Consider the following 23795-nt stretch of genomic DNA (forward strand, 5'->3'; position numbering starts at 1 on the left):
CTAAATTGAAGCTTAATTATCTCTGAAAAATGCATAGTTACCCCCAATTTTCATTGGAATACCAAGAGCACTTGCTAAGTTCTGCTTTCTCCGCATAGTTTTAAAGCGTGCAAAAATATCCCTGTATTAGTGAGCACTACCCAAATGAAAACCCGGGTATCTCGAGATGCACAGAACGTATGCGCAGTAATAATAGTAGGCACCGTCCTTAATGCAAAGCATCCCCTGAGGTGGGGGGGGGGGGGGGGGGGTTTCTCCAAACATTTTGGGTGGAGGTGTTCTGCTGGGACTCTGAAACCCTTTCCCTAAACCAGACCAAGTTCACCTGCATTTTGTAACCCTATACTAGACTAAAGACTTAAAATCCATACCCTATCCCAGACTCACTATTTTCCAGAAACTCAGTCATTATCACAGTCCAGCCAAAACAAAATCTTCTACAATTACAACAACTAAATCGCATTTTTAAGTGTCATGATCAATTCCTGGGAAACCTAGTCCAGACTAAATTGTTCAAGCATCTGATCAATATCCTGGAAAATGATACCCTATTCTAGACCAAAACTCTCTGATTTCTATACCCTATCCCACACTAAACTGCTTGAAAACCCTGCCCTTCACAGCTGCACATACCCATATTGCCTGTTATATGGGAGTAAACCCCCCCCCCCCCCCCCCAGGAGCATCCCATCCAGGGGAGAGTAGTGATCCTCCTACATCTACATAGTTGCTTCATGCTGTAAAGAAGCTGGGTGAGTTCTGGCCACAAGCTGTTTGGTTGATTTTAATTTTTGTCATTGCTTGATTTTCTCAGGAATATCCCTTCATCTTGGATCCTTTCCAGAAAGAATCACTTAAATGCTTGGAAAACAACCAGTCTGTCCTAGTTTCTGCACACACGTCTGCGGGAAAAACAGTTGTGGCAGAGTAAGAGTGTTTTCAACTGTGAAATAATAATTTTATCGGTTCTTTCTTGTTCGTCTGTTTGTCTTTCAGATATTTTCCTTTAAAATCAACACCAATCATGTGTTATATTTTGATTAGGTACGCCATTGCTATGTCACTACAGAACAAACAAAGAGTAATCTACACTACACCTATCAAGGTAAACAATGTGTAAGATTAACCCAGGGATGGGAGTTACTCCTCTGAATTTTAGGTTTCGGTGTGCTGCCCTGTTCTCCAAACTCTGACCCTGTTTCAGACCAAAATATGTCATTTTCCGGGACCCTTTTTCAGACCTAGTCTCTAAAATTAATACCTATTTCAGACCTGGTCTCTAGACCAGCTACATGTCCTGGCAAATTTCACCATCCAAAAGAGATCTTATATCACAAGCTGAAATTTCTACAGAACACAAATAATTACTTGGAGTTTATTATTTTCTTTAATGTGAAAATGTCCCACCTGCTTTATCAATAGGCATGCAACCAATTAAGTCTACACCCCTGGCATTTGCCATGAATATTTCTGGCCCCAGTTGTTCAAAGAGCAAAAAATCTCTATCCAGCAGATAAAAATGATGTACTCCAACTAATGCATTTTATGTGCGGGATAAAGTTATCTACTCCTTGAACAACTGGGGCCTGTATTCAGCTCTGAACTGACAGTGTCTTTTTATAACTTTACAGCAAGTAACTTACATGTATGTTCCCCCTTTTAAGCTATTGGGAATTACATACAGCACCTTGAAAATGTAAGTTGACAGTCTTGACTCAAAACTCGATCCTCGATCCTCGAAGCTATCGAGAATCGATAGCTTAGAGCAACTTTCACAAAAAGTTCTTTGTTTCCCTGTCTCGAAACTTGATGCACTCAACTCAATACTCGATGCACTTGACTCAAGCCTTGATTCTCGAAGCTTTGGAGTTTGAGGATCGAGTCACGAAGTTCGAGTTTCGAGGGACTGTCAACTTACATTTGCATGGTACTGTATATGTGTACAAGACAGTACATGTGCACTGTAACTTCTCTTTGATTCCTACTAATATTATTTTATTTAAAGGCTCTTAGCAACCAAAAGTATCGTGAGTTGTATGAAGAATTCCAGGATGTGGGTCTGATGACGGGAGATGTCACCATAAATCCCAGTGCCAGTGCACTTGTCATGACAACTGAGGTGAGCAATGATAAAATGCCTTTTTGGAGAAAATAGGGAGCTTTAGCAATGACTATGGCGACGGCAGTGAAAATGTCACTATTAAAACTAATTCGCATTTTTTCAAACGTCGTCATGATAATTCCAACACGCTTTAAAATGTCAAATGCACTGTAGGCGAAATTTTCTGGAGTTGAATTCTTGGAGACTGCATCTAAGTTTAGAAAGAGAAATTAAAATTTATTATTGTGTATTTACGTCCTCCGTAAAACGTAACATCAGGAAATTTCACATCCTAGTCATGCAGTGACAGCAAGGAAATGTGCCAAAAAGTGTAATGCACGTGCAGAGTTACTTTTTTGGTAATTAAGCCTATTGTTTTTTTGGACGTTCTCGTTGCTGTCGCCGTCGTCGTTGCTTTTAGCTCCCTAATATTCTATGACAGTTTGGATTCTAAAGGCGAAATTATCACTTGCGCTGTTCTTCTGTGCGGACCAATAAGTTAGACTGTTTCTAAAGCTGCTACACTGTGGAATCCAAATTTATCAAAAAATGCTCTGCTTTGACCTACAGACTTGTTATATACAGTATCATGTCAGATCTTTTGTTTACCTTAAAACAGAGGTCAGAAAAGAAATCATTACTAACAGTTACAGTGTAGTTCAGTTAATTTTAGGCTTAAGTCATACATGTGAGTTTGCTGGGTGAATTTGAGTCCTTAAATCATAACATAATTAAGGAGCTTATGTTTCTTACACAATAATGAGGCTGTATACCAATTGTTTGCACCAACACCTAACACTTCACATGTTGGGTTCCTAACTACTTGGCTTTTGGCCTTGTGGGCTCCTTGAAATTTTCTTAGGCAACGGCCTTGAGAATTATTTTACCTCATCAAGTATCAAGTATTATTACAACTGGCCATGATGCCAGCTGTCAAGTAATGCTTCTTTTTTACAAATTGTAGATTCTGCGAAACATGCTTTACAGAGGTTCTGAGGTATGGTACCTGTAGATAATTTATATATGTATGTCCAAGTAAATAATATTGTATTTGCTGTTGACTGGTTAGTTCAGTTGGGAGAGCACTGGACTACCGTGCAGGAGGTCGCAGGTTCAAACCCCAGCTGGACCAGTACTGGGTCTTTAAACAAATGAGGAGAAAGTGCTGCCTTTGTAATGACATCTGCAAACAATTAGACATTCTACGTAGTCTTCTTGGATAAGGATGATAAACTATACCTCCCGTCTCCAGTGCTGTCAATAAGGGCCGGTAGCCGGCCAAAACAGCCGGCTACTGGTCAATCTTCGGCCGGCTACTTTCGGCTCACTTTACTGTCAATTTTCGTAAGAAGCTTAAAATAAGGAAAAGATCCAACAAAAGTAATAAGAGACATCTGCCTCAAACGTCTGAGTCGAAATAAAGGCGCATTTCAGGAGTTTTAAACGTGTTTACCTTTGCCACGCGCAATGGAAATTGATCGAAGGGGTCATGGAACGCCTGCGACATTTTCAGAGAACGGGATCCAGTAAGAAACCGGCTTAAAATAGTGAAAAGATACCGCAAAAATAATTGTAAAACATCCGGCTCAAACGGCTGAGTCTAAGTAAAGGCACATTTCAGGAGTTTTAAACGTGTTAACCTTTCGGTGGAAGTATAAAAAGTTGAAGCAGATCGACTGTCAAGCAGATCAAGGTGATCGAAGGGTCGTGGAACGCCTGGGACATTTTCACAGGACTAGATCCCAGGCTTTCGCATGTGCCAAAACATGAATGTATTTTTTTTTTTAATCAGCATTTGAAGATTTATCATTTCACTCTTTTCTAAAAGCCAGTAATTGAGATTTTGAGGAAAAGAGCGGTTGTAATAAACATAGAATATGGTTAATATAGTCTTAATTTTGATTGTTCTTAAGGCCCAAATACTATCTGGAAAACATTGAAAATAGCATTTCTAAGCATCTAAATTTCGAAATTTTCTGGAGGGGGGGGGGGCATGCCTCCAGACCCCCTAGGAAGCTCGCGCCTTCGGCGTTTGAAAAGTAGCCTGCCGCCTACTTTCCCAGTGGGGATGTCTACTTCAAAACTTACTGACAGCACTGCGTCTCATAACACTTGTTCCTAATAATAGTCTAGATCTGTTGTGTGTCCCCCCCCCCCCCCGCCCCCCTTCCTGCACATGTATCTCTGTGAATCCTAAGACTTGTAAGGGTTGTGTATTATAGAAATTAAAAAGACCAATTGAAGCTCATGTAGACTACTTGAAATCTTTGCTTCAACTACCTCTTTTGTTCCTCACTTGTGCAGATAATGAGAGAAGTAGCTTGGGTTGTGTTTGATGAAATTCACTACATGAGAGACAAAGGTATGGTTGCATACATCTACCATTGGCTAGTAGTATAAAAAAATTTTCATAGCGGCAGACCTCCCAACTCTCACAATTTTGCCGTGACACACTTAAACAGTTTTCAGTGCAGTCTCTGGTCTCACGACAAGACACAAAAATCTCAGATAAACAGAGTCACAAGCTAAAATTATAAGGATACAATTTCCTTCTATAATTTCATTTTTGGCTTGCTTGCCAGGTGACGTTCTTGTGCTAATTCTGTGCAAATCGATCCATTAAGTTAGTAAACAACCTTAAGTTTATCCGTCTGTTTGCTGGAAACACAGTCCATGACCATATATAGAAGACATGTGCCAAATTAGCTTTTCATTACCAGTCTCTTGCATTTTGGTCACTCACATTTCCAAAATGGCAGAAATTGCACAAATTTTTTGATTAGCACCTGTGTTTACTTGATTTTGTCTGCTGGTCAATTAATCTCTAGATTTTTTTACCTCAGTCTCCAGATTTTTGGTGTTTTGAGGTTGAGAGGCATGTAGTGGAGCATTTTTGTATTAATTCATTTGTTTTTGTACTTTATCTTTGTTCTCATTATGACCTACTAAGGGCAGCACTGTAGTTGGCCAAGTGATCGCTGCCTACAGTAATGTTGTCTTTTTTTTCTTGTTCTGTTTTCAGAGAGAGGTGTTGTGTGGGAGGAGACCATTATTCTGTTACCAGACAATGTTCATTATGTCTTTCTATCAGCCACTATACCAAATGCCAGACAGTTTGCTGAGTGGATTGCACATCTCCATAAACAGGTACTGTCCTGAAGCATGCCTCAATATTAAAATGCATATTCCAATGGTTTAATGACTCTAATGAATCGAAATTTGACCCAAATGCAGAAGAGCAACTACTTGAATCCAAAACTCCACAGTCCTGAACAGCTAGATTATAGAGTATATTAATTACACCATGCTTTTCTTCCACCATTATGAATATCAATAAGAAAAAAATGAATGAGAAAGTTCTGTCACTCCTCAACGTCATTGACAAAAATTAAGTGTTTAGGTTTGGTGTTGAGAATTTATCAAACTGATGTTCCCTTGTTTACATGCACCTTGTAATTCCTTTAATTTATATTATATAATGCTAAATCTTAATAGGCCTTATCACGGTTTTCGACGCCATTTTAATGAGTAGGTAAACAGTCTTGAACTAACCGTGTTTGTGTGGAAATCTGATGTCAAATTATTTTCATAAAACATTGCTTCTGAAAAATTCATTAATTGGAAACTTTTGGCACTAGGAAAAGGATTTTAAGAAAAAAAATTGTGCCAGAAAGTGTCCAGTCGTGTTTTGAACTTTCCATACATTTCCCCGTATTTTTTTTCCCGCAAACTATTTTTAGTAGCAGTTCACGGCTGGTTCGCTATACAGACAAATGTATAGAAAGTTCAAAACACTAACAACAATGGAACAACAATGGAACACGCAATGGCGGCCCTGACACATACATGTACATGTTTACTGTACATTGTAGAAGGAAAATCATTATCAACTGGTCATTATAAATGTGAAGTCTTGTTTATGTCTTCCAGCCATGCCATGTGGTGTATACAGACTTCAGGCCGACTCCTCTGCAGCATTACATCTATCCTGCTGGTGGCGATGGACTGTTTCTCGTAGAAGATGAGAAGGTGCGTTAACCGTTGATTCAACCTTTTGATTAAATTTTTTTTTTACCCCATAACCCAGTTTGAGTGACAGGGACATGTACAGATTACTTGGGCCAAAGCAAATGCAAATCGACAGCTTGGCCAGGGATAACCATGAGTAGAGAAGGCTTGTGGTCACATTCTCTAGATGATAATGACAAATGATGATGATGATGATGATGATGATGATGATGATGATGATGATGATGATGATGATGATGATGATGATGATGATAATGATGATGATGATGATATACACTGTACAGAGTACCTGGAATGGCTGTTGGTGACACTGATTGACATTTTGACAACACCAGAGGAAGTCACCTTTATGGTTCAGATGTGTACAATAATGCACATGTTGATAATAATTTTCTTTTAGGGAGAGTTTCGTGAAGAAAATTTCCAGAAAGCCATGGCTGTTATAAGGGAAGGTGGTGATCCAGGTTCACAAAGGGGACGGAAAGGAGGAACTAAAGGTATGCAGTGAGGGGATATCTTATGTATGAAAGACCTCTCTTGCAGAGTTACTTGATAACTATTAAAAGGTCATTCGCTCTGATGAAGGATTAACTCTTGAAACCTCAGCACTCAAATCTCTTTATGGTGGTCAATTAATTTAGTTATCAACTCTGTTGATAAGCTAAACTTCTGTTTCTACTCCGCACCGACGCAGCACCTAGAAACTAACTGCCTTATCCATTTGTAAGTCATATTTCACATTGGTTTCTTCAATGATAACAATCCTTTTCAGCCAACAGTGTGTCTTACAGAAGATACAGACCATGTCCTTAACAAAATCTGTGAAGCCAAGTCAATACCTTGTAAATTTACAGTACATCTCACCAGGAGTTTGAAACATGATTCACAAGCAGTGATTTGTGCAGGCACTTATATCCAACTTGAACTCAGCTGCAAAAATGAAGAGTTCTCATTCTCCAAACTGAGGAAATTTCAAATAAAATTAAAAAATTTAATACACTGTAGAGTGACAAATGCATCACCTACTAACAATCTTTTTTCTCCAAGCTCATTAATTGATGCTTTAAGCTTGAAAATACAAAGATTTCACACCTGTAGAAAATGATAAATATACTGTGTTAATTTTTCAACTGTTTTGTTGTAGGTCCTTCTAACTGTTTTAAAATTGTGAAAATGATCATGGAGAGGAATTTCCAACCAGTAATCATCTTTAGCTTCAGCAAAAAGGAATGTGAAGCATATGCTCTGCAGATGTCAAAACTGGACTTCAATTCAGGTGATTGATATGATGATTTCAATTATCAACTATGAACTACATGTATGTGATGTTGATGATGAGGAGATGCATGTTAACAAGGAGAGAGGGTGAGAATGCGGATGGTGATAATTATTGTGATCATGATGATTATAATGATGACAGTGTAATGGTGACAACATTTTTATGATCAGATGATGATGTTGACAATGACAATGATAATGTTGGTGATGGTGAGGAAGATATGAATAATAATGAGAATATTAGTGCTGATGATGATGATTGGCGTGATAATGAGAACAATGATTGTTAATGATGATGACCGATAAGGAGGATAATAGTGTAGAATGCTAATGTCCAACAGACCTTAGAACAAGATAGGATCAGTAGAAGGCTAAACTTCCCGCCACTGTTAGGCCATTAATTTGGTGATCTCCACTAAAACCAGTGGCATGTGAAGTGAATGAGCAGAATCATATTTTTACTAAATTCATTTTCATCCCCTTGGTTTTAGGTCAGGAAAAGAAGTTAGTGGAAGAAGTATTTAACAATGCTATAGACTGTTTGTCAGATGAAGACAAAACACTTCCCCAAGTAAGGATGTCATCTGTCTTCTCTGTTTTCCATGAATGCCTTGCGTTTCCCTTGAAATTATTAAGACCAAGCGTGGGAGACTCTTACTGGACAAATGTGTAGAACTTTGTAGCTATGCTTTTCAACAAATTCATAGGAATCAGTTGTTCTCTCATCTGTGAACTAAAAGAACTCAATTTTTTGTCTTAGGTGGAACATGTTCTACCACTGTTGAAGCGTGGTATTGGCATCCACCACTCTGGGCTGCTGCCGATTTTGAAAGAGACAATTGAAATCCTTTTTTCAGAAGGTTTGATCAAGGTAAGTCAGACCTCGGTATAACTCCTCCCCCACCAAAGCAACTTGTCCTTCGGTTTTACAAAACTCAACAATTATCAGATTACTCCATCCCCTCTAATAGCCATGGTCACCTAGAGTATCACTGACGACCAGTTTGCAACTATAATTTAAACTTATTGAAACCCCTGATTATTCCAATTTGTTGCACTTGTACCATGTGGCCAAACTATCCAGGAACGGAACGGGTCATGGGAAGGGTGTTCAAGTTGAGACAGAGAATGAAAAATTTACCGTCATGTGCTATTGCCATAGTAGCTTCTTAAATTCCCTATTTGTTTACCTGAAGTCTGAGCCGGGGTGCATCTGGCAGATATCAAATGCACTTGTTGATGTTCTTTTTGAATTTACACTGAATGAATTTTTATTGTTGTCCTTGTCAGGCCCTGTTTGCTACAGAAACGTTTGCACTTGGTCTCAACATGCCAGCCAGGACTGTGGTTTTTACAAATGCTCGGAAGTTTGATGGCAAAGATTTCAGATTTGTAAGTACTGCATGCAATGAAAGTGAAATTAAAATTCTGTACAGTAGTGTCAGCTGGAGTTTCTGAAACGTTGTGCCGGTGCTGAGCAGTCCTCTCGAAATGTCTTCTTACTAGCAGTAGGCAGCACAGCGGGAGTCCAGTTGACAGCTAGGGGAAGGCCTTTAAGCCAACTTTGCAGGAAGTGGTTTGATGGCACGACTGTAGCTGCCAGCACATTTTAATGTTGTCAAGGACATATAAAAATATGATATTATTTGGTTGAGACTGAGTAGCACCATTAAAAAATTTAGTTTTGAAGAAGTGTAGTTTCCATTGTTGTCAAAAGTTCAGATTGTCTTGGGACTACTGACTTTTCATCATGATTTTTCACTGGTAAAAAAGCAATTCTCTGTCACCGTCCAATGGAAACTACTTCAGTCTTCTTCAAAACTAAAATAGCATACATGTAATGCTAACCTGGGTAAAGAGGGAAAATGCAGGGTTAAGTCTCATACGACAGAGGTAAAAACATGGAGGAAAAGGTCAGTCTTGAACTACAAAGTTCAATGTGCTTACAACCTGGTCTCCTCTGCTATTCCATCCAGAGGGAGGGAATAGCAGCAATTGGTTGGTTTGTGCTGTGAATAAACAATTACAGGATGTGATGAGCCGCTAGAGTTTCCAAAATATTTTGGAAACTGGTAGCAGGTCAGCATTATCAGCCATGATTTGCAGTAAAATATGTTGTGCTTTTCCAGATAACCTCAGGGGAGTACATTCAAATGAGCGGCAGAGCTGGAAGACGTGGCATTGATGAAAGAGGAATCGTTATTTTGATCGTTGATGAGAAAATGGGTCCTGATGTAGGAAAAGGACTGCTGAAGGTACATTGTATCATTTTATTTTAAAATTATTTTATGCCTTTACTGGTGAGGCATTCATGCACCTGTTAGAAGTCTAATTTGAAAATACTATTTGTGTTAAACATAATAGATTTGTATAAAAAATAATGATGAAACGAGAGGAAGATAGGAAGGTCATAATGCCCTTCTATTTTGGTCCAACTAGAATGCTACATGTGTGATTAAGGTTGTGTTTAATTGACCTTACTCCAGAGTAAGTATAAACAGAATAGTATGGTGTATGAAATAAATGTGATGATATATAATTATTTCCAGCCTGGTGAATGAATGAGAATGATGTATTATTCTAGAAAGTGACACAGGCATACTCGGAAAAAGAAATCCAAATGGTCCGATCAGGAGTCGAACCTTAGACCTTCCGATTACTAGTTCGGATGCCCTTCCACTGAGCTACAGAAGACTCGTGGGAGCTAAGGCCATTAATCGGAAGGTCTAAGGTTCAACTCCTGAACCCTGAACTCAAGTCCCAATTTAAAATTGAATCCTACAAACAAGCTCCTACTTCGAAGAAGTGGGATCCTTTAATGCCCCTCTTCAATAATTATTGTTAGTTTCTATGACAAGCCTTTAACAAATTAGTATGCTTTTCCCAATTGGCCTCCTTGCTTTTGAGAAGCTATTGTTTTTACAGCATTCATTAATTTTCTTCTAATTTTCGTTCTTGGCACTGCTCACTACTGTGTTTTTGATTTTCCAATTTACTAAAAGAGAAGTGTTTACTGCTAAAATCTGTCATCACCATTCTTTTACTATCAGGACTATTGTTATTGTTATTAGTATAATTGTTTTTATTATACTGTATTATTATTACTATTATCATATTTATTTTTTTGTTATTTTTACTTTTTTTGTGCTTCCAGCTATAATTAGAGTATTGTAAAAGATTATGTATTGTTGTACGGTTTGTTGATTTGTCAATAAAGTTCAACTCCTGATAGGAGCACTCAGATTTCTTTTTTCCGAGTATGTCTGTGTCACTTCTAGAATAATACATCATTCTCAGAATAGTATGGTACAGGCATCTGTCTGTCTCGGAAGACAATGAGTAGTCCACTCACTCATGTTGAGAGAGCAGCGCCAGGAAAGGCTCAGCAATCCGATCCTAGCAAGACCATATCTGCCACAGTTTTAAACATAATAGTAACTAGATGTTATGTTTATGTTTAAGGCAGTATGTATTGAATTGTAAGTAGAGTCCTGTTTTGTTCAGTAGCATAAGTAACCAGTAAGCATTGTATTGTAGGTAGAATACTGTATTGTCTAGTGATATATTTAGCCCGTACTGTAAGTAATGTAAGTAATGTGATTTTGCAAATAATAATAATAAAAAAAATATATTTGCCACAGTTGTAACACACAAAGTCTGACGGCAGGTTGGAAGTCTGGTTCTGCTGTCGTTCTTTCCCTTGCTCTCTCCTGTTCTCCAACTGGAGGCTCCTCTATCACAAACAGCAAAATGCCAGCCACTGCAGTCAGCTGTAATAACTTCCCAACTGTCTGGGTTAATGTCAGTCAATGGCAATTTGCGCCCTAATCTAATTTTGTTTGTTCTCATGCAAGGGTCAAGCTGATCCACTGAACAGTGCATTCCATCTAACATACAACATGGTGTTGAACTTACTGCGTGTGGAAGAAGTAAATCCTGAGATTATGCTGGAGAAATCCTTTTATCAGTTTCAGAATTATGCCTCTGTACCTGGAATGATTGACAGTAAGTATTTTAATAGATTAATAGATTAATAGCCCACTCAAGAAATTTGTGAGTCTTAGACATAGCATTATCTTGGCAGAACAACCTAACATTATAACTAACAAAAAAGTGCATGTCAACTTACTCACAGGTAAAAACAGAAAACGTTTTGGGTCAGTTATTAAAAGACAGTTTAGATGGTGTTTAACAAAACCATGTTAAGTTATTTTCAATTTTGCCAACAGTTATGTCTATAACATTGGCTGCTGCTGACGGTAACAAGAAGGCTTGCATCCCAGACTAGAAAACTATTTATCTACTTAAAATAAACCAGTTATAAACAGATTTGGAGGCCCACTGATTGTCTTAAGCCGCAGCCTTTAAGTTTGCTAATAGAAACAGCTTCTTACATCCTTACAAGGATGTGTCAGCTGACAACTAACAGTTGATTTAAACATGCATCATTGTTTTTGCATGAATTTTGCATTCAATGCTCACTCCACTGTTGCAATGCATCTTCCTTTTAAGAACTAAAACAACTGGAAGCTAAGAGAGACACGTTTGAAATTCCCAATGAAGAATCCATCACAGCCTATTACAAGATCAGACAGCAACTGAAAAAACTGGGCAATGACATGCTGGTGAGTATTGGATATTAACCATTTTAGCGCCAACAAGCAAGAACAACTAATTTCTCCACCCAATAGTTACATGTACTACATGTACTTCCTCAAATTTGCACGTTGCACAGATTAAGCAAACAACCATCAAACTACATGTATAAGATGTCTTGATGCTACAAAAAATTCCCCATTATTGCTGTAAATAATGTATCGAGTAGGGAGATAATGGACGTTGATCCTTAAAAGGCACTGTGATGAATGATATCTGTCTCTTCTTTCTTTGTAGAGTTTCATTCACCAGCCGAAGTACTGTCTACCTTTTCTGCAGCCTGGAAGGTTAATTCATGTGAGTACTAAAATTATTGATCCTGTTTTGGGAACTGTCTTTGGGATCAAATTGAAGAACAGCTCCACCAGAAACCTGTCGGCCAATTGTTGGTGATCTATTTGCCGTCTGATGACCAACTGTTGGTCGCTTGTCAACTGGTCAACTGTTGAGCATTTTGTCAGCACACAGTTTACTGACAGTCAGCCAGTTTGTCAGCAGACAGTTTACCAACAATTACCGTCAAATCTATGGGGAAGCTGTTCTTCTTTACCATCTTGGAAACCATGTAGCATGTATGTTGGTTCATACTGTGATATTCATGTTAGAGTATGTTTTTTTCCTTACAGGTGAAAAGTAATGATGATGATTTTGGTTGGGGTGTGGTACTTAACTTCCAAAAGAAGGCAAACCAAAAGGTAAACCTCGCATTACATTTATATTTTTTAATTCTCACCTTCCTTGATGCTTGCTATCTGTTCTGTTATAATTATGTAAATAGTGGTCTACAACAACCAAGTTCGGATTTCTTCTGCTGGGGAGGGATTTCAATGTTTCCTTGCATTGTATTCAAATTCTGTTATTGGCAACAGACGCAACGAAAATGGAATCGGAATCAGAGTTGGAATCAGAAGAATCTTCTAACCTTGGTTAGTATGAGGCAGAATTCAATGTTTAGAAATTCAAAATGGCAGAAGGCTGTCATGTTTTCTGTTCTAAATCTCAGGTAAAAGGATTAGGAATGAGCTATGTGATTGTTGGTTGATTCTTCTGGTTGCGCTTACGATTCCGATCAACCAGTTCACACTTGATCCCAAGCGACGGAATCAGAAGAAAAAGGAGATGTTCTGATCTTTGCGATTCTGATTCCGTCGAGCCTACAATTGCGATTCCCTCTCCGTTTAATCATTCACACTGAAACAGAAGGTTCTTTACGCTTCCGATTCCAACTCTGCTTCCGATTCCGTCACCAGTGTGAACTAGCCCCAATAGTTTTTAACATTTTGCAATTGATTGGTTTTTGTTGGTTAGAGATTCAATGGGCTCAAATTTTTACCTCCTCAAATTTCTAAATGTTCTCTCTTTTTTTCAGAGTGGTTTGAGCCAAGGCGAGACTCTGTTTGTAGTGGAGGTGTTATTGAACTGTTCTAATAAATCAATCAAGACAGCCAATGGAGAAACACCACAGCCATGTGGACCTGATGAAAAGGGAGAAATGCAGGTCAGCTTTTGTTAAGTATTCCATCTATTTTAGCATTCTAGTAGACTGCAAGCAGTTCCTTTTTTCCTCAGATCACGCACGCAAAGTGACGGTAAAATTACATGCAAATTAAAAAAGTGAATGAAGAGGGATTGGGGAGAGGGAGGGAAAAGTCTTCCCACTTCCTTCCGTATGTGTCCGCGTTTCTCACGGCTTGTGGCTTCACCGCTCGCTAGATACATGGCGTACTACAGAACTTAGAAGAAGGAACAGACTGCTTATAGTCTAATGTTCTAGCTAATGTAGGAAGACACGATCTCAAAGAAAGTTTGTGGCTGAAATTTATTTCTATTTTGGAAACACATGCATTAAAACAAATTTTTATCAATACATTTTATTTCAGGACGTAACATTCATGGCATAAATTTTGCATAAGATTAAGCGTGCATCATACATCTGCTGACATTTACAGACACAGTAGTGCATAAATTTCTATAAGCAAACACATGGCACTCACCCAATCCTTCATATCTAGCTAGAATTCCGATAGCTTATAGCAATACTGACAACAATACTGACTTACAATGTCATTTTCCTACATTGACTAACAGTGACACTGAATTTACTAGAGTACAGCTCTTAAACAATGAATTTTTGTATTGAACCGATGTTTCCCAAAGTCAAATGAAAGTTATATTCCTTCTATGTTGTGCTACTGTACTGCACTTTTGAGTCTGTCACTGGAGAAAATCATAAACCGCAACTATTTCAAATGGATGCTTGACTGTATTGAGCTGCATGAGTTCACTTTAGCACTTTAACGTATAATACAGTGATAATTCTCTGATCCATTGTATGTGTCGTTAGTGCTGGCAGCACAACATTCATTTGTACCCTTCACATTTGCATTGCCACAATTACCACCTTTATCATCCATGACTTGCTGTCATCTGGCCTTGATTCCCGCTGAGGTCAAAGATCTTTTTCTTTGCCTTGTGTGATCTTCCATTTCCTTACCAGAGCTAACGCTCAGTGGGAATTTAATGGGTTCACATACACTGCAGCTTTGATCCATCATTTGCATTGAACTGCAGTCTTCTCTGTAGTGATTAAAAGTAGATGCACTGAGGACTTTTAGAATGTTGGCACCAGTAGACTTCAAGAGGTGTATTTATTTGGCATTTTAGGTGGTGCCTGTCTTGTTACATTTGGTTAAAGCCATCAGCAGTGTGAGATTGTACATCCCAAAAGACCTGAGATCACTGGACAGTAGACAGAGTGTGGGCAAATCAGTCAAGGTAAGAAATGGGCCCCTTGCAGCTAACCGTCACATGGTATGAAATCCACCATACTGAAGAGCAGTTTCACTGGCAAAGTCGCTTTGTTTTGGATGCCCCAGTGCGTAGCTTTCTCTCCAGTATGATGGATGTTGTACCATGTTCACGACCATTAACTGCAAAAGCCCATTCATTAAAACATACAATTATGAAATGCCTTATTAGGTCTACGTCTGAAATGTCCTTGTGCACGTCATTGGGGTTAAACTCGATCTTTTATGATTCCAAAAGCTTGCTTTCTTCTGCTCTGGCTTCAAAAAGTGCCGTTTTTAGAGGCTGGTGGGGTCAGGAGATCTTCCAGAAGCTGAGCTGCTGGTTCTTCAAGTGGTTTTTGACAATGGTACCATGGACCCTAGATGTCTGTTGAAATGGCTTTCTTGCACAGTTTGCTACTCACACAGTTCATTTAAGTACAGATTAGAAAACGTGATCTTCTGAAGCAATTCTGTAAATGCTAACTCGTAGTAATGAGCTGATGAACCAGAAAATCAATGAATAATATATGTAATTCACTGTTGTCTCTCGTGTCCTCAGAAAAAAACTTTTTTTCTTAACTTTTTTTGTCTACATTTTATTGTTTTCTCAAGATCTTTTAGGTAACTTCAATTTGAAATTAATTTGTTGCAAGTTTCAATGTTACCACACTTGAAGTCAACAAATTAAATTGTCACCACAAGATTCCATAGTGTAAAGACACTAAGTGATGCTGGATAGTCAGTTATATAGTCTATTAAAAACCTGGAAGCATATTTCTTGTGGCTTGCATGACTTTTGTTTGTTCTTTTCTTGCTTGTGTCCATAGGAGGTGAAACGCCGATTTCCAGATGGCCTTCCCTTATTAGATCCTATTGAAGACATGGGAATTAAGGATGACGGATTAAAAACAGTTATAAGGGTCTGTATAAGCAATCCCTTTCCTTGCCACTATTTTATCGCTTCCTTTTGTTGTCCTGAAAAAGTATAAAGTAAGAAGGCTATTTAACAATTATCCTACGAAATCGCGTGGAATATCGACTGATACTTAGCCAACGAGGCCACAGGCCGAGTTGGCTAAAATCAGGGGTTATTCGGCAAGATTGAGCAGGATAATTGTTCTATTATTCAACGCATTGATAACAAAGCACAGTTTTATTGCAGAAATGCTTGACGCGATCTTTATTTTGGCATTTTTCTCCCTTACAGACAAAATTACGTATATCGTAGGATATCTGTTGACTACGGACGACAAATATAGAGTGCACCATGACCATATTTGGGCAGTGTTTCAATGTGTTGAATATTGTTATTTTTTCAGCAAATTTATGCAAATGTTTCTGCATTTCATGACAAGCGAATACCTCTTATTTTGTTTTCTGCATTTCTTATTTTTAAACAGAAAATAGAGATGTTAGAGCATCGTATGTATACTCATCCATTACACAAGGATTCCTCTCTGGAGTCACTGTATGGTTTATGCGAACAGAAAGCACAGGTAAACATCTTACACTTAAAGTGCCCCTAATCCTTCAATTTGTTTTCTTTTGGTAGATTTCCATATCTTTCAAGAACTCATTTTCGAAAACATTTTTGAGAAATATTGAATCCTTTTGTTTTTACAAGCGCTAGAAGTGAAGGCAGTCTTGTCGATATTTTCACCTATCGTTCGCATTAGTCCCCCACTCGGCCAAATATGAAGCGTGACGTAAGAAAAGGACATCGTGCAAAAATATCCGAAGATTCGCGGCAATGCTTCAATTGTAAACAGAGAAAATGGTTGGAAAATGTGTGGTTTTTGGATGCAGCAACTCTCGAAATTTAGAGAAAGGAATCAGCATGCATAAGATTCTTTCTGATAACGATCCAAGGCCTTTTCTTACGTCACAGCGAAGGAAGTGTCACTTCTCATTGGCTAGTTTCTAATGAGCCCACGAGACAAAATTTTGTCCAGCGGGGCTTAAAGCGCGCAAAAATTTAAAAATTTCAGTAACTTTAAGCGCTCTTAAAAAAAAAGGATTCAATATTTCTGAAAAAAATTTTCGAAAATGAGTTCTTCACAGAAATGGAAATCTACTAAAAGAAAACAAATTGAAGGGTTAGGGGCACTTTAAAGGAGTGTGCAGAATAAGGCCCTACAGTGTAAGTGACTTTTGGTGTAAGGCCAAATTCTCCTTTTGTTTCGCAAACGAATACAAGGCAATTTGGAAGGAGAATCTAGCAATTTATCAGAAGTCACACAGAGCTTTTTTCCAGGCACCCCTTCATTTGTACACCAAACATTTTAAAGAGCACAGACAGAGGCAGTGTGCTGTTGTACATGTAGTGGTGAGCATATTGGAAGCCAAGCCTCTGCCTTCACGTGGCTCCGTTACAAAAGAAACGTGTTGTCCCATTGTGTCTCTGTTCAACCATGGTAGCAAATGGGTAGCAACAATTTACTGCTTGTTGTGACCCTGTGTTGGGCTCACTTCCCTTCAAGGTGGAAGAAGTAATGTTTCTAGTTGCTTCGAACTGCACAATCGTTGTTGCTTATAAGCTCTGGCTGTGTAGGTCGTTTGTCACTTGCGTGCATCTTTAACAACAAAAGAAAGTTTGTTTCCTCACGGAGACAAGATCGTGTACTTAACCAATGCTCCAATCGAGAATGACCAAAACTTACCATACCATACCATACCATACCATACCATACCATACCATACCATACCATACCATACCATACCACACCATAGCATACCATACCATACCATACCATACCATGCCATACCATACCATACCATACCATACCATACCATACCATACCATACCATACCATACCATACCATACCATACCATACCATACCATACCATACGACGTTTGATTGTTACTAGGAAGCTAAGTGTGGTCATTTATTGCCTGGAATCTTGCTACAGTTCCACCCAGAATTTTACGTGGAACTACTTGTTAAAATTTACTTTTCAAATTTTCAAAGTGTTGATGATTGAGTGGCAAAATTTATCTCACAGAGTAAAAGAAGCCTGTTATTTTCGCTTTTAGATTACTGCTGAAATCAAGTCAGTAAAAAAGGAACTGAAAAGAACAAGGACAATTTTACAGCTAGATGAACTCAAGTGCAGGAAACGAGTGCTCAGAAGGTACAGTACATTTCTGTTAAACTCACCTTACTTGGTAATGTGATCGTCGCAGGCATGTTTTAGCCTTGAAGAAAACCTCATTCTTGAAATAAATGATGTTAAGTTTTTGAAATAAAGTCTTGCGTTTTTTTAAAAAAAACGGGATTTTGTTATGGCCCATTTTCACTTTTAAGTTTCTTGCACACCACCATTTTGGGTTTCATGACATGATATGGTTGCCCAATTATTTCACACAAAAAACGTCTGGTAAAAGAGAGACTTAGAATCACATTAACGGCAAAAGTGAGATACGCGTTTACGTTTTCTTGAACAAAATAGTATGTAGATTAAAATAGTGCAAAACTACAGTGAAACCTCTCCTTACGGACACCTCTCTAATACGGACACCTCTCTATTACGGACAGTTCACTTGGTCCCTGAGAGACCGAAATCCATATAAAGCCTACTTCTCTAAAACGGACACCGCTATAATACGGACACCTCTCTATTACGGACAGTTCACTTGGTCCCTGAGAGACCGAAATCCATATAAAGCCTACCTCTCTAAAACGGACACCTCTATAATGCGGACACTTATTCCTGTCCCCTTGGTGTTCGTAATAGAGATGGTTCGACTGTACTCAATTTTACTGAGAAACTGAACACTGAAAAGCACGTATGGGATAAACATGGTGACATGGTCAGTTCTACCGTTTGCCTTAAACGTAATTCTTTATCTCTCTAATAGCGGCAATGGTAGGACATCATAAAAAATGCAGAGTGCAGGAAATTTGAAAGCAAAGCTTTATTAATCCTGATATCGGCCACCATTAATATTGAACCTATCCTACCATTCCAAACTATTCAGAATCCAAACGCTGCATAGATGTTAATGTTACGTTATGCTTTGTTTTTTGTTTGTTTGTTTAATCGTGCTTTGGTGGTATTCTACCTTTAAACTTCACAGTATTCTGCATTCCACCTTGATTTTAAGCCCCATTTTGCAACTGAACCTATCCTACCATTCCAAACTATTCAGAATCCAAACCCTGCTTAGGTGTTAATGTTACGTTATGCTTTGTTTTTTGTGTGTTTGTTTGTTTAATCGTGCTTTGTTATTCTATCCTTAAACTTCACAGTATCCTGCATTCCCCTTGATTTTAAGCCCCATTTTGCAACTTTACTTGCATTTAAGTCATTGCAGTGAAGGTCCTCGTCTTAGGACGTTTTTCCTCACTGCTTGGAATCATTTTGTGTTCCAGACTGGGATATGCAACTGCTGCTGATGTAATTGAATTAAAAGGACGGGTGGCTTGTGAACTTAGCAGGTTGGTAAAATGCATGTTGGACGTTAAGTCTTCGTCTGTCGAATACGGTAGTACGGTATATGTGAATATATGAAACATATATTTTGAACTGCGGATGAAAGATCAAATAGAAGAAAAATCCTCGTAGTTACTAGGCAACTTAAGCAGTTGCGAAAAGAAAGCCAGAAAAAAAAACTTTAGGCTTGAAAATTCAAGCTTGAAAATTGTTCCGGTTGTTCAAAGAGCGGATAACTTTATCCACTGGATAAGTCGCTATCCAGCGGAGCAAATGTACTTCAACCAATGCTTTTGCCAAGTTTCCCACACAATCCCATTCTTGAATTTGACATATGCTTCTACTGTATTCACAACTTATGGGACTATCGGGAAAATCTTGCACACATTTTACCTGCCGGATAGCGAACTTTCCAGTGGATAAAATTATCCGCCCTTTGAACAACTGGGGCCAGATCACTAGATCACAAAAAAATGACAGTTACTTTTATTAAGTTTTTTCCATTATTTTTTTGTTTGTTTGCAGTGGTGACGAGCTGTTGCTTACAGAGATGATATTCAATGGTGTCTTTAACGACCTCACAGTGCAGCAGTGCGTGGCTTTACTGAGCTGTTTTGTGTTTGAAGAAAAGGTATGCATTGTATCGCAGCTACATTATGCAATAAATGAACTTTCTTTGTTACTTACATGATTTTTGTACTCAAAACAGAGTGATGAGATGCCCAAACTGACGGAGGAGTTAGCGGGTCCCTTGAGACAAATGCAGGTATGAAATTGTTTAAATTGGATGCAGTCATTTTATGCTGCTAATTCAAGCACAATTTTTTAATTTACTTTCCTTGTAGCGTTCAATGTTCCGATGACTCCATACAAATCCTTCTAGTTTGTGTCGGTTTCAGATTTTTGCCAAGTACGCATTTTTCAACATGATTTTTTTGAACATCTTAATCAATCCCATAATAAATATTTGTAACATAACACTTTAGTACTCTATAACCTTTGCCTGTCAATCTGACTGTTGTGAGCCCCAGTGTTCTATCTAGACAAATTAAATCAACAATGTAAATGAAATAAAATGTTTGTAGATTTAGTGCATTGTATGCATAATAATTCAAAAACTCATTAATAATTCATACGCCCATTGGCCTATCAAATGGTCGATGATACATCACGTGTAGTGAATTTAAATGGATAAACCTCCTTATTAGTATGCGGTGTTTTTATAAGCTGATAAAACACTCCTCGTTAGTATGTGGTGTTTTATCGGCTGATAAAACACTCTTATATGGTACACGGTGTTTTTCTCGTACACTAATTTCCAACGTTCACAAAAGCATAATTGTTATGAACTCTATTGACACACGCTTTTCCAGGAATGTTTCTGAAGCCGTTCAAAAAACTTGCAGCACATGTTTTATCAGTTTTATATTTAAACCCGATAAAACACCCATGCTCGCTTTTTAAACATTACATAATGCAAACTTGGTCGTGAATATGTTTTTTAACTTACACAAAACAACTCTTCATACAAAACAGGACTTTCCAAAACTGGCAATCGTCTCCCCACCTCCCCTGCCCAACTGTTTTTTGTTTGTTTGTTTTGGGTTAGTTTTTTTTTTTTTTTTTTTTTTTTTTTTGTGCTCTGGTTTTTTTTTTTTTTTTTTTTTGCTTTTTTTGTTTTTTTCATGAATCCATAACAACATCCTTCACTTCCTGAAAGCCTGACTGTTACTTCTTAAATGTTTAGGAATCAGCTCGTCGTATTGGAAAAGTTTCAGAGGAAGCTAAGCTTGAGATTGATGTAGAAACATATGTAGAGTCCTTCAAGCCTCATATTATGGATGTTGTGTTTGCCTGGGCCAATGGTGCATCATTTTCACAGATCTGTAAAATGACTGATGCATTTGAAGGTAGGAGTTCGTCTCTTTTCATGTAATATAACAAACACGAGGAAGAGTGTTATCTTTTTTAAAAATCAGAATTCCCCGAGATTTTTTATTTTTAACCACTACAGCTCTGAGGTGTTACTTGACGTCAGTAAACTCTAAACCAGAAAAAGTATGGCTATTAACATTCGGTCACAAGGTAGTCTTGACCACTTCTTTAAGCTTGTAACGTTAATGTGTTGTGTCTTTTAGGAAGTGTTATCCGTTGCATGCGACGTCTGGAGGAACTCTTGAGGCAAATGTGTCAAGCTTCGAAAGCCATTGGAAACACTGAGCTGGAGAATAAATTTGCAGAAGGTGAGTTAATTGGACACTAAGTTTAAGGTAGTTGAGAAAGGGAAGTGATTGAAGTGTTAAAACGCAAAAATTGACTTCAGGGAAATTTTAAAGTGGGCAGTATAGGCCTTGTGCATAAGTGGCGGCCAGTAAATTATTCTTTTATTTTCATGAAATAAAGCCTCAGTAGCCTCGATTCAGCAGAAATTACTCTTATTTGAGGTTGCTCGGGGTAATTAACATATATTTTAAAGAGAAATAAATCGGTCTCCATTTATGAAAATACGGTCTATAAAAATCACAAGTGGGAATTTCAACACTCAACGTCAGAGTTAATCTTTGTCCAAGAAAAATGAAGTAGCTTTAACTAACATTGTGTAATAAATGAAAATTATAATCATCAAGATTGTAATTTAGGAATTAAATTCAAAACCTCACCAAATCAATTCAAAAGTTTTTCCGTCTTTCAATTGAGCTTAAGTAACAGTGTTCCATGATGTGAATTGATGCCTCATGTTGTGACAACTGGTTAAAAAGATACTTGTCTCCGAGGGTCAATCGAACGCACTTCAAGTATTTTCCCCTTGAATACAACTCGCATTCCTGTCCTTTACCAGTCAACCTGTGATCTGTATACATGCAGCTGACCTGCCCTTGAGAAGTATAAAATGTCTTTGCACGTTCTCTTGTTTCAAGGTATCATAAAGATCAAGAGAGACATTGTGTTTGCTGCTAGTTTGTACCTCTGAGATGCAGAGCAGAATTTGTCCTGAACACAACCACAATCGGACCAGGAAAGCAGGTTCGTGAGATCCCTTAGATGAACAATCACATTTCCTTCCTGGTATGTCAGTCCTCAACTTCACCTCTCCTCGGAATGGAAACACCTTTTTCCAAGGTGAACAGTCGAGCTAGCTAAAAGGACTTTCTCAGACTGATACTCCTCTAGACCGTTCTAAACCGCCTGAAAACCATCGTACTGTTGGGTAGCACAGACTTCACGGCCACTTCCGACTCTACACCTCTCATGTGCTGTAACAATAGACCAATTTCGTTATTTTAAAATTCTAGCTTGGCTGCGGGGCTAAGGGGAATAAAAGAAAAGAAATTAATTATTCATTACTGAGCTTCAATGTAATTTAGACCTATTAGTATCAAGTTGTCTGGGGCCAGTTGCTCGAAGCATGGCTAGCGGTAACCCGGGTTAAATGCCATGACAACCTATAGGTTTTAATACCTCTTAACCAATGGTTAGCGCTAACCATGCTTCGAGCAACTCAGCCCTGGAATTTAAATCATCCCTTATTCTCAAACACATTTGAAGAGCTCGGGCATTACTGTGTTGCGTTTTAGATCGCGTTTTGATGGTTTAGCTCAGATTTGCGAGTTCTTCCATTCCTTCAGACGTTGCCCTAATGCTTTCGTAAGCTACTGCAACTTAACAATTGTTAGTACGTGCTTTGGTCTTGAAATCCAAATTGTATCAAATTAGTGGATAATAATGTAAGGAAATTCAGTTTTTAACCTATAGGCTTAAATTTGAAGAAACTTTCAGACTTGAGTAGTTCACACCGAACAGTCAAAGCTAGGTTTCTTTTTGTGATGAATAACACGGAAAACAAAATATTCATGCTGTAAATATCTTGAGCTTCAATGGAAAAGAATGAGCTATTTCTTCGAATTCAACGTCTTAGAATAAAAAATAACTGTAAAACGTCATTTCACACATTTACAGTCTTTATGAAAAAAAGAAGAAGCTGTTTTGGAATTATTTGGATTTCAAGGTCAAATTGTCACTCTTCTTCCAATCACCACAGAGATTGTGATAGATCGATTTAACATTGTGAATGAGGCATCCAAATTTTTGAGCCCAAAATTTCGATCACTTTAGAAACGAACTCTTGTACTTGCAATCAATATAGATCGTGTGTGACCAGCCTTTTTGAAATATGAAGGGAGTTTTGAAATTTACACGTCAGTTTTGAACATCGCCAGCAAGATTTCAGAGTTCCCGTAGAAATTTCCCTAGTTTATTGACGGTATAAAGCGACGAATTTTTCTTAACATTACAGCATTAAGTATTTAAAATATAACAATTGTTGTCCAAGTATTTTGATTTTTTACTTAATGCATCTTTTTCGGAAAGATTTCCACAGAAATCTTCAAGATTCCATTCAAATGCCGCACATTACAAAGAGGAATTCGAATGTTCTTTTCATTGTTGGAAATACAGGTCAAGCGTGACATAGACTGACTGTAAGTTTTGAGATACCCTTTCACTTACA

The 23795-nt window shown here is 38.1% G+C and overlaps 1 protein-coding gene across 1 annotated transcript in view; it reads left to right on the top strand.

The window, feature by feature from the left end:
* Positions 1 to 23795, top strand: part of LOC146475486 (exosome RNA helicase MTR4-like) — a 31850-nt gene that overhangs the window by 7115 nt on the left and 940 nt on the right. Inside the window, exons 4-31 of the mRNA XM_085115889.1 lie at positions 815 to 927; positions 1045 to 1105; positions 2006 to 2119; positions 3066 to 3098; positions 4406 to 4463; positions 5124 to 5248; positions 6032 to 6130; positions 6531 to 6627; positions 7275 to 7406; positions 7900 to 7979; positions 8169 to 8279; positions 8699 to 8800; positions 9538 to 9663; positions 11263 to 11413; positions 11921 to 12033; positions 12302 to 12361; positions 12691 to 12759; positions 13434 to 13562; positions 14729 to 14839; positions 15681 to 15773; positions 16254 to 16349; positions 17889 to 17986; positions 19228 to 19293; positions 19814 to 19919; positions 19998 to 20054; positions 21036 to 21198; positions 21427 to 21531; positions 22207 to 23795. The exon at positions 22207 to 23795 is cut by the window's right edge and continues 940 nt beyond it. Coding sequence (XP_084972015.1) covers positions 815 to 927; positions 1045 to 1105; positions 2006 to 2119; positions 3066 to 3098; positions 4406 to 4463; positions 5124 to 5248; positions 6032 to 6130; positions 6531 to 6627; positions 7275 to 7406; positions 7900 to 7979; positions 8169 to 8279; positions 8699 to 8800; positions 9538 to 9663; positions 11263 to 11413; positions 11921 to 12033; positions 12302 to 12361; positions 12691 to 12759; positions 13434 to 13562; positions 14729 to 14839; positions 15681 to 15773; positions 16254 to 16349; positions 17889 to 17986; positions 19228 to 19293; positions 19814 to 19919; positions 19998 to 20054; positions 21036 to 21198; positions 21427 to 21531; positions 22207 to 22259 — 2721 coding nt within the window. The 3' untranslated portion in view covers positions 22260 to 23795. The remainder of the gene's footprint in view (positions 1 to 814; positions 928 to 1044; positions 1106 to 2005; positions 2120 to 3065; positions 3099 to 4405; positions 4464 to 5123; positions 5249 to 6031; positions 6131 to 6530; positions 6628 to 7274; positions 7407 to 7899; positions 7980 to 8168; positions 8280 to 8698; positions 8801 to 9537; positions 9664 to 11262; positions 11414 to 11920; positions 12034 to 12301; positions 12362 to 12690; positions 12760 to 13433; positions 13563 to 14728; positions 14840 to 15680; positions 15774 to 16253; positions 16350 to 17888; positions 17987 to 19227; positions 19294 to 19813; positions 19920 to 19997; positions 20055 to 21035; positions 21199 to 21426; positions 21532 to 22206) is intronic.

The sequence above is a fragment of the Pavona decussata genome, unplaced genomic scaffold (genome assembly GCF_977016875.1).
Source record: "Pavona decussata unplaced genomic scaffold, jaPavDecu1.1 SCAFFOLD_84, whole genome shotgun sequence".
Lineage (NCBI taxonomy): Eukaryota > Metazoa > Cnidaria > Anthozoa > Scleractinia > Agariciidae > Pavona > Pavona decussata.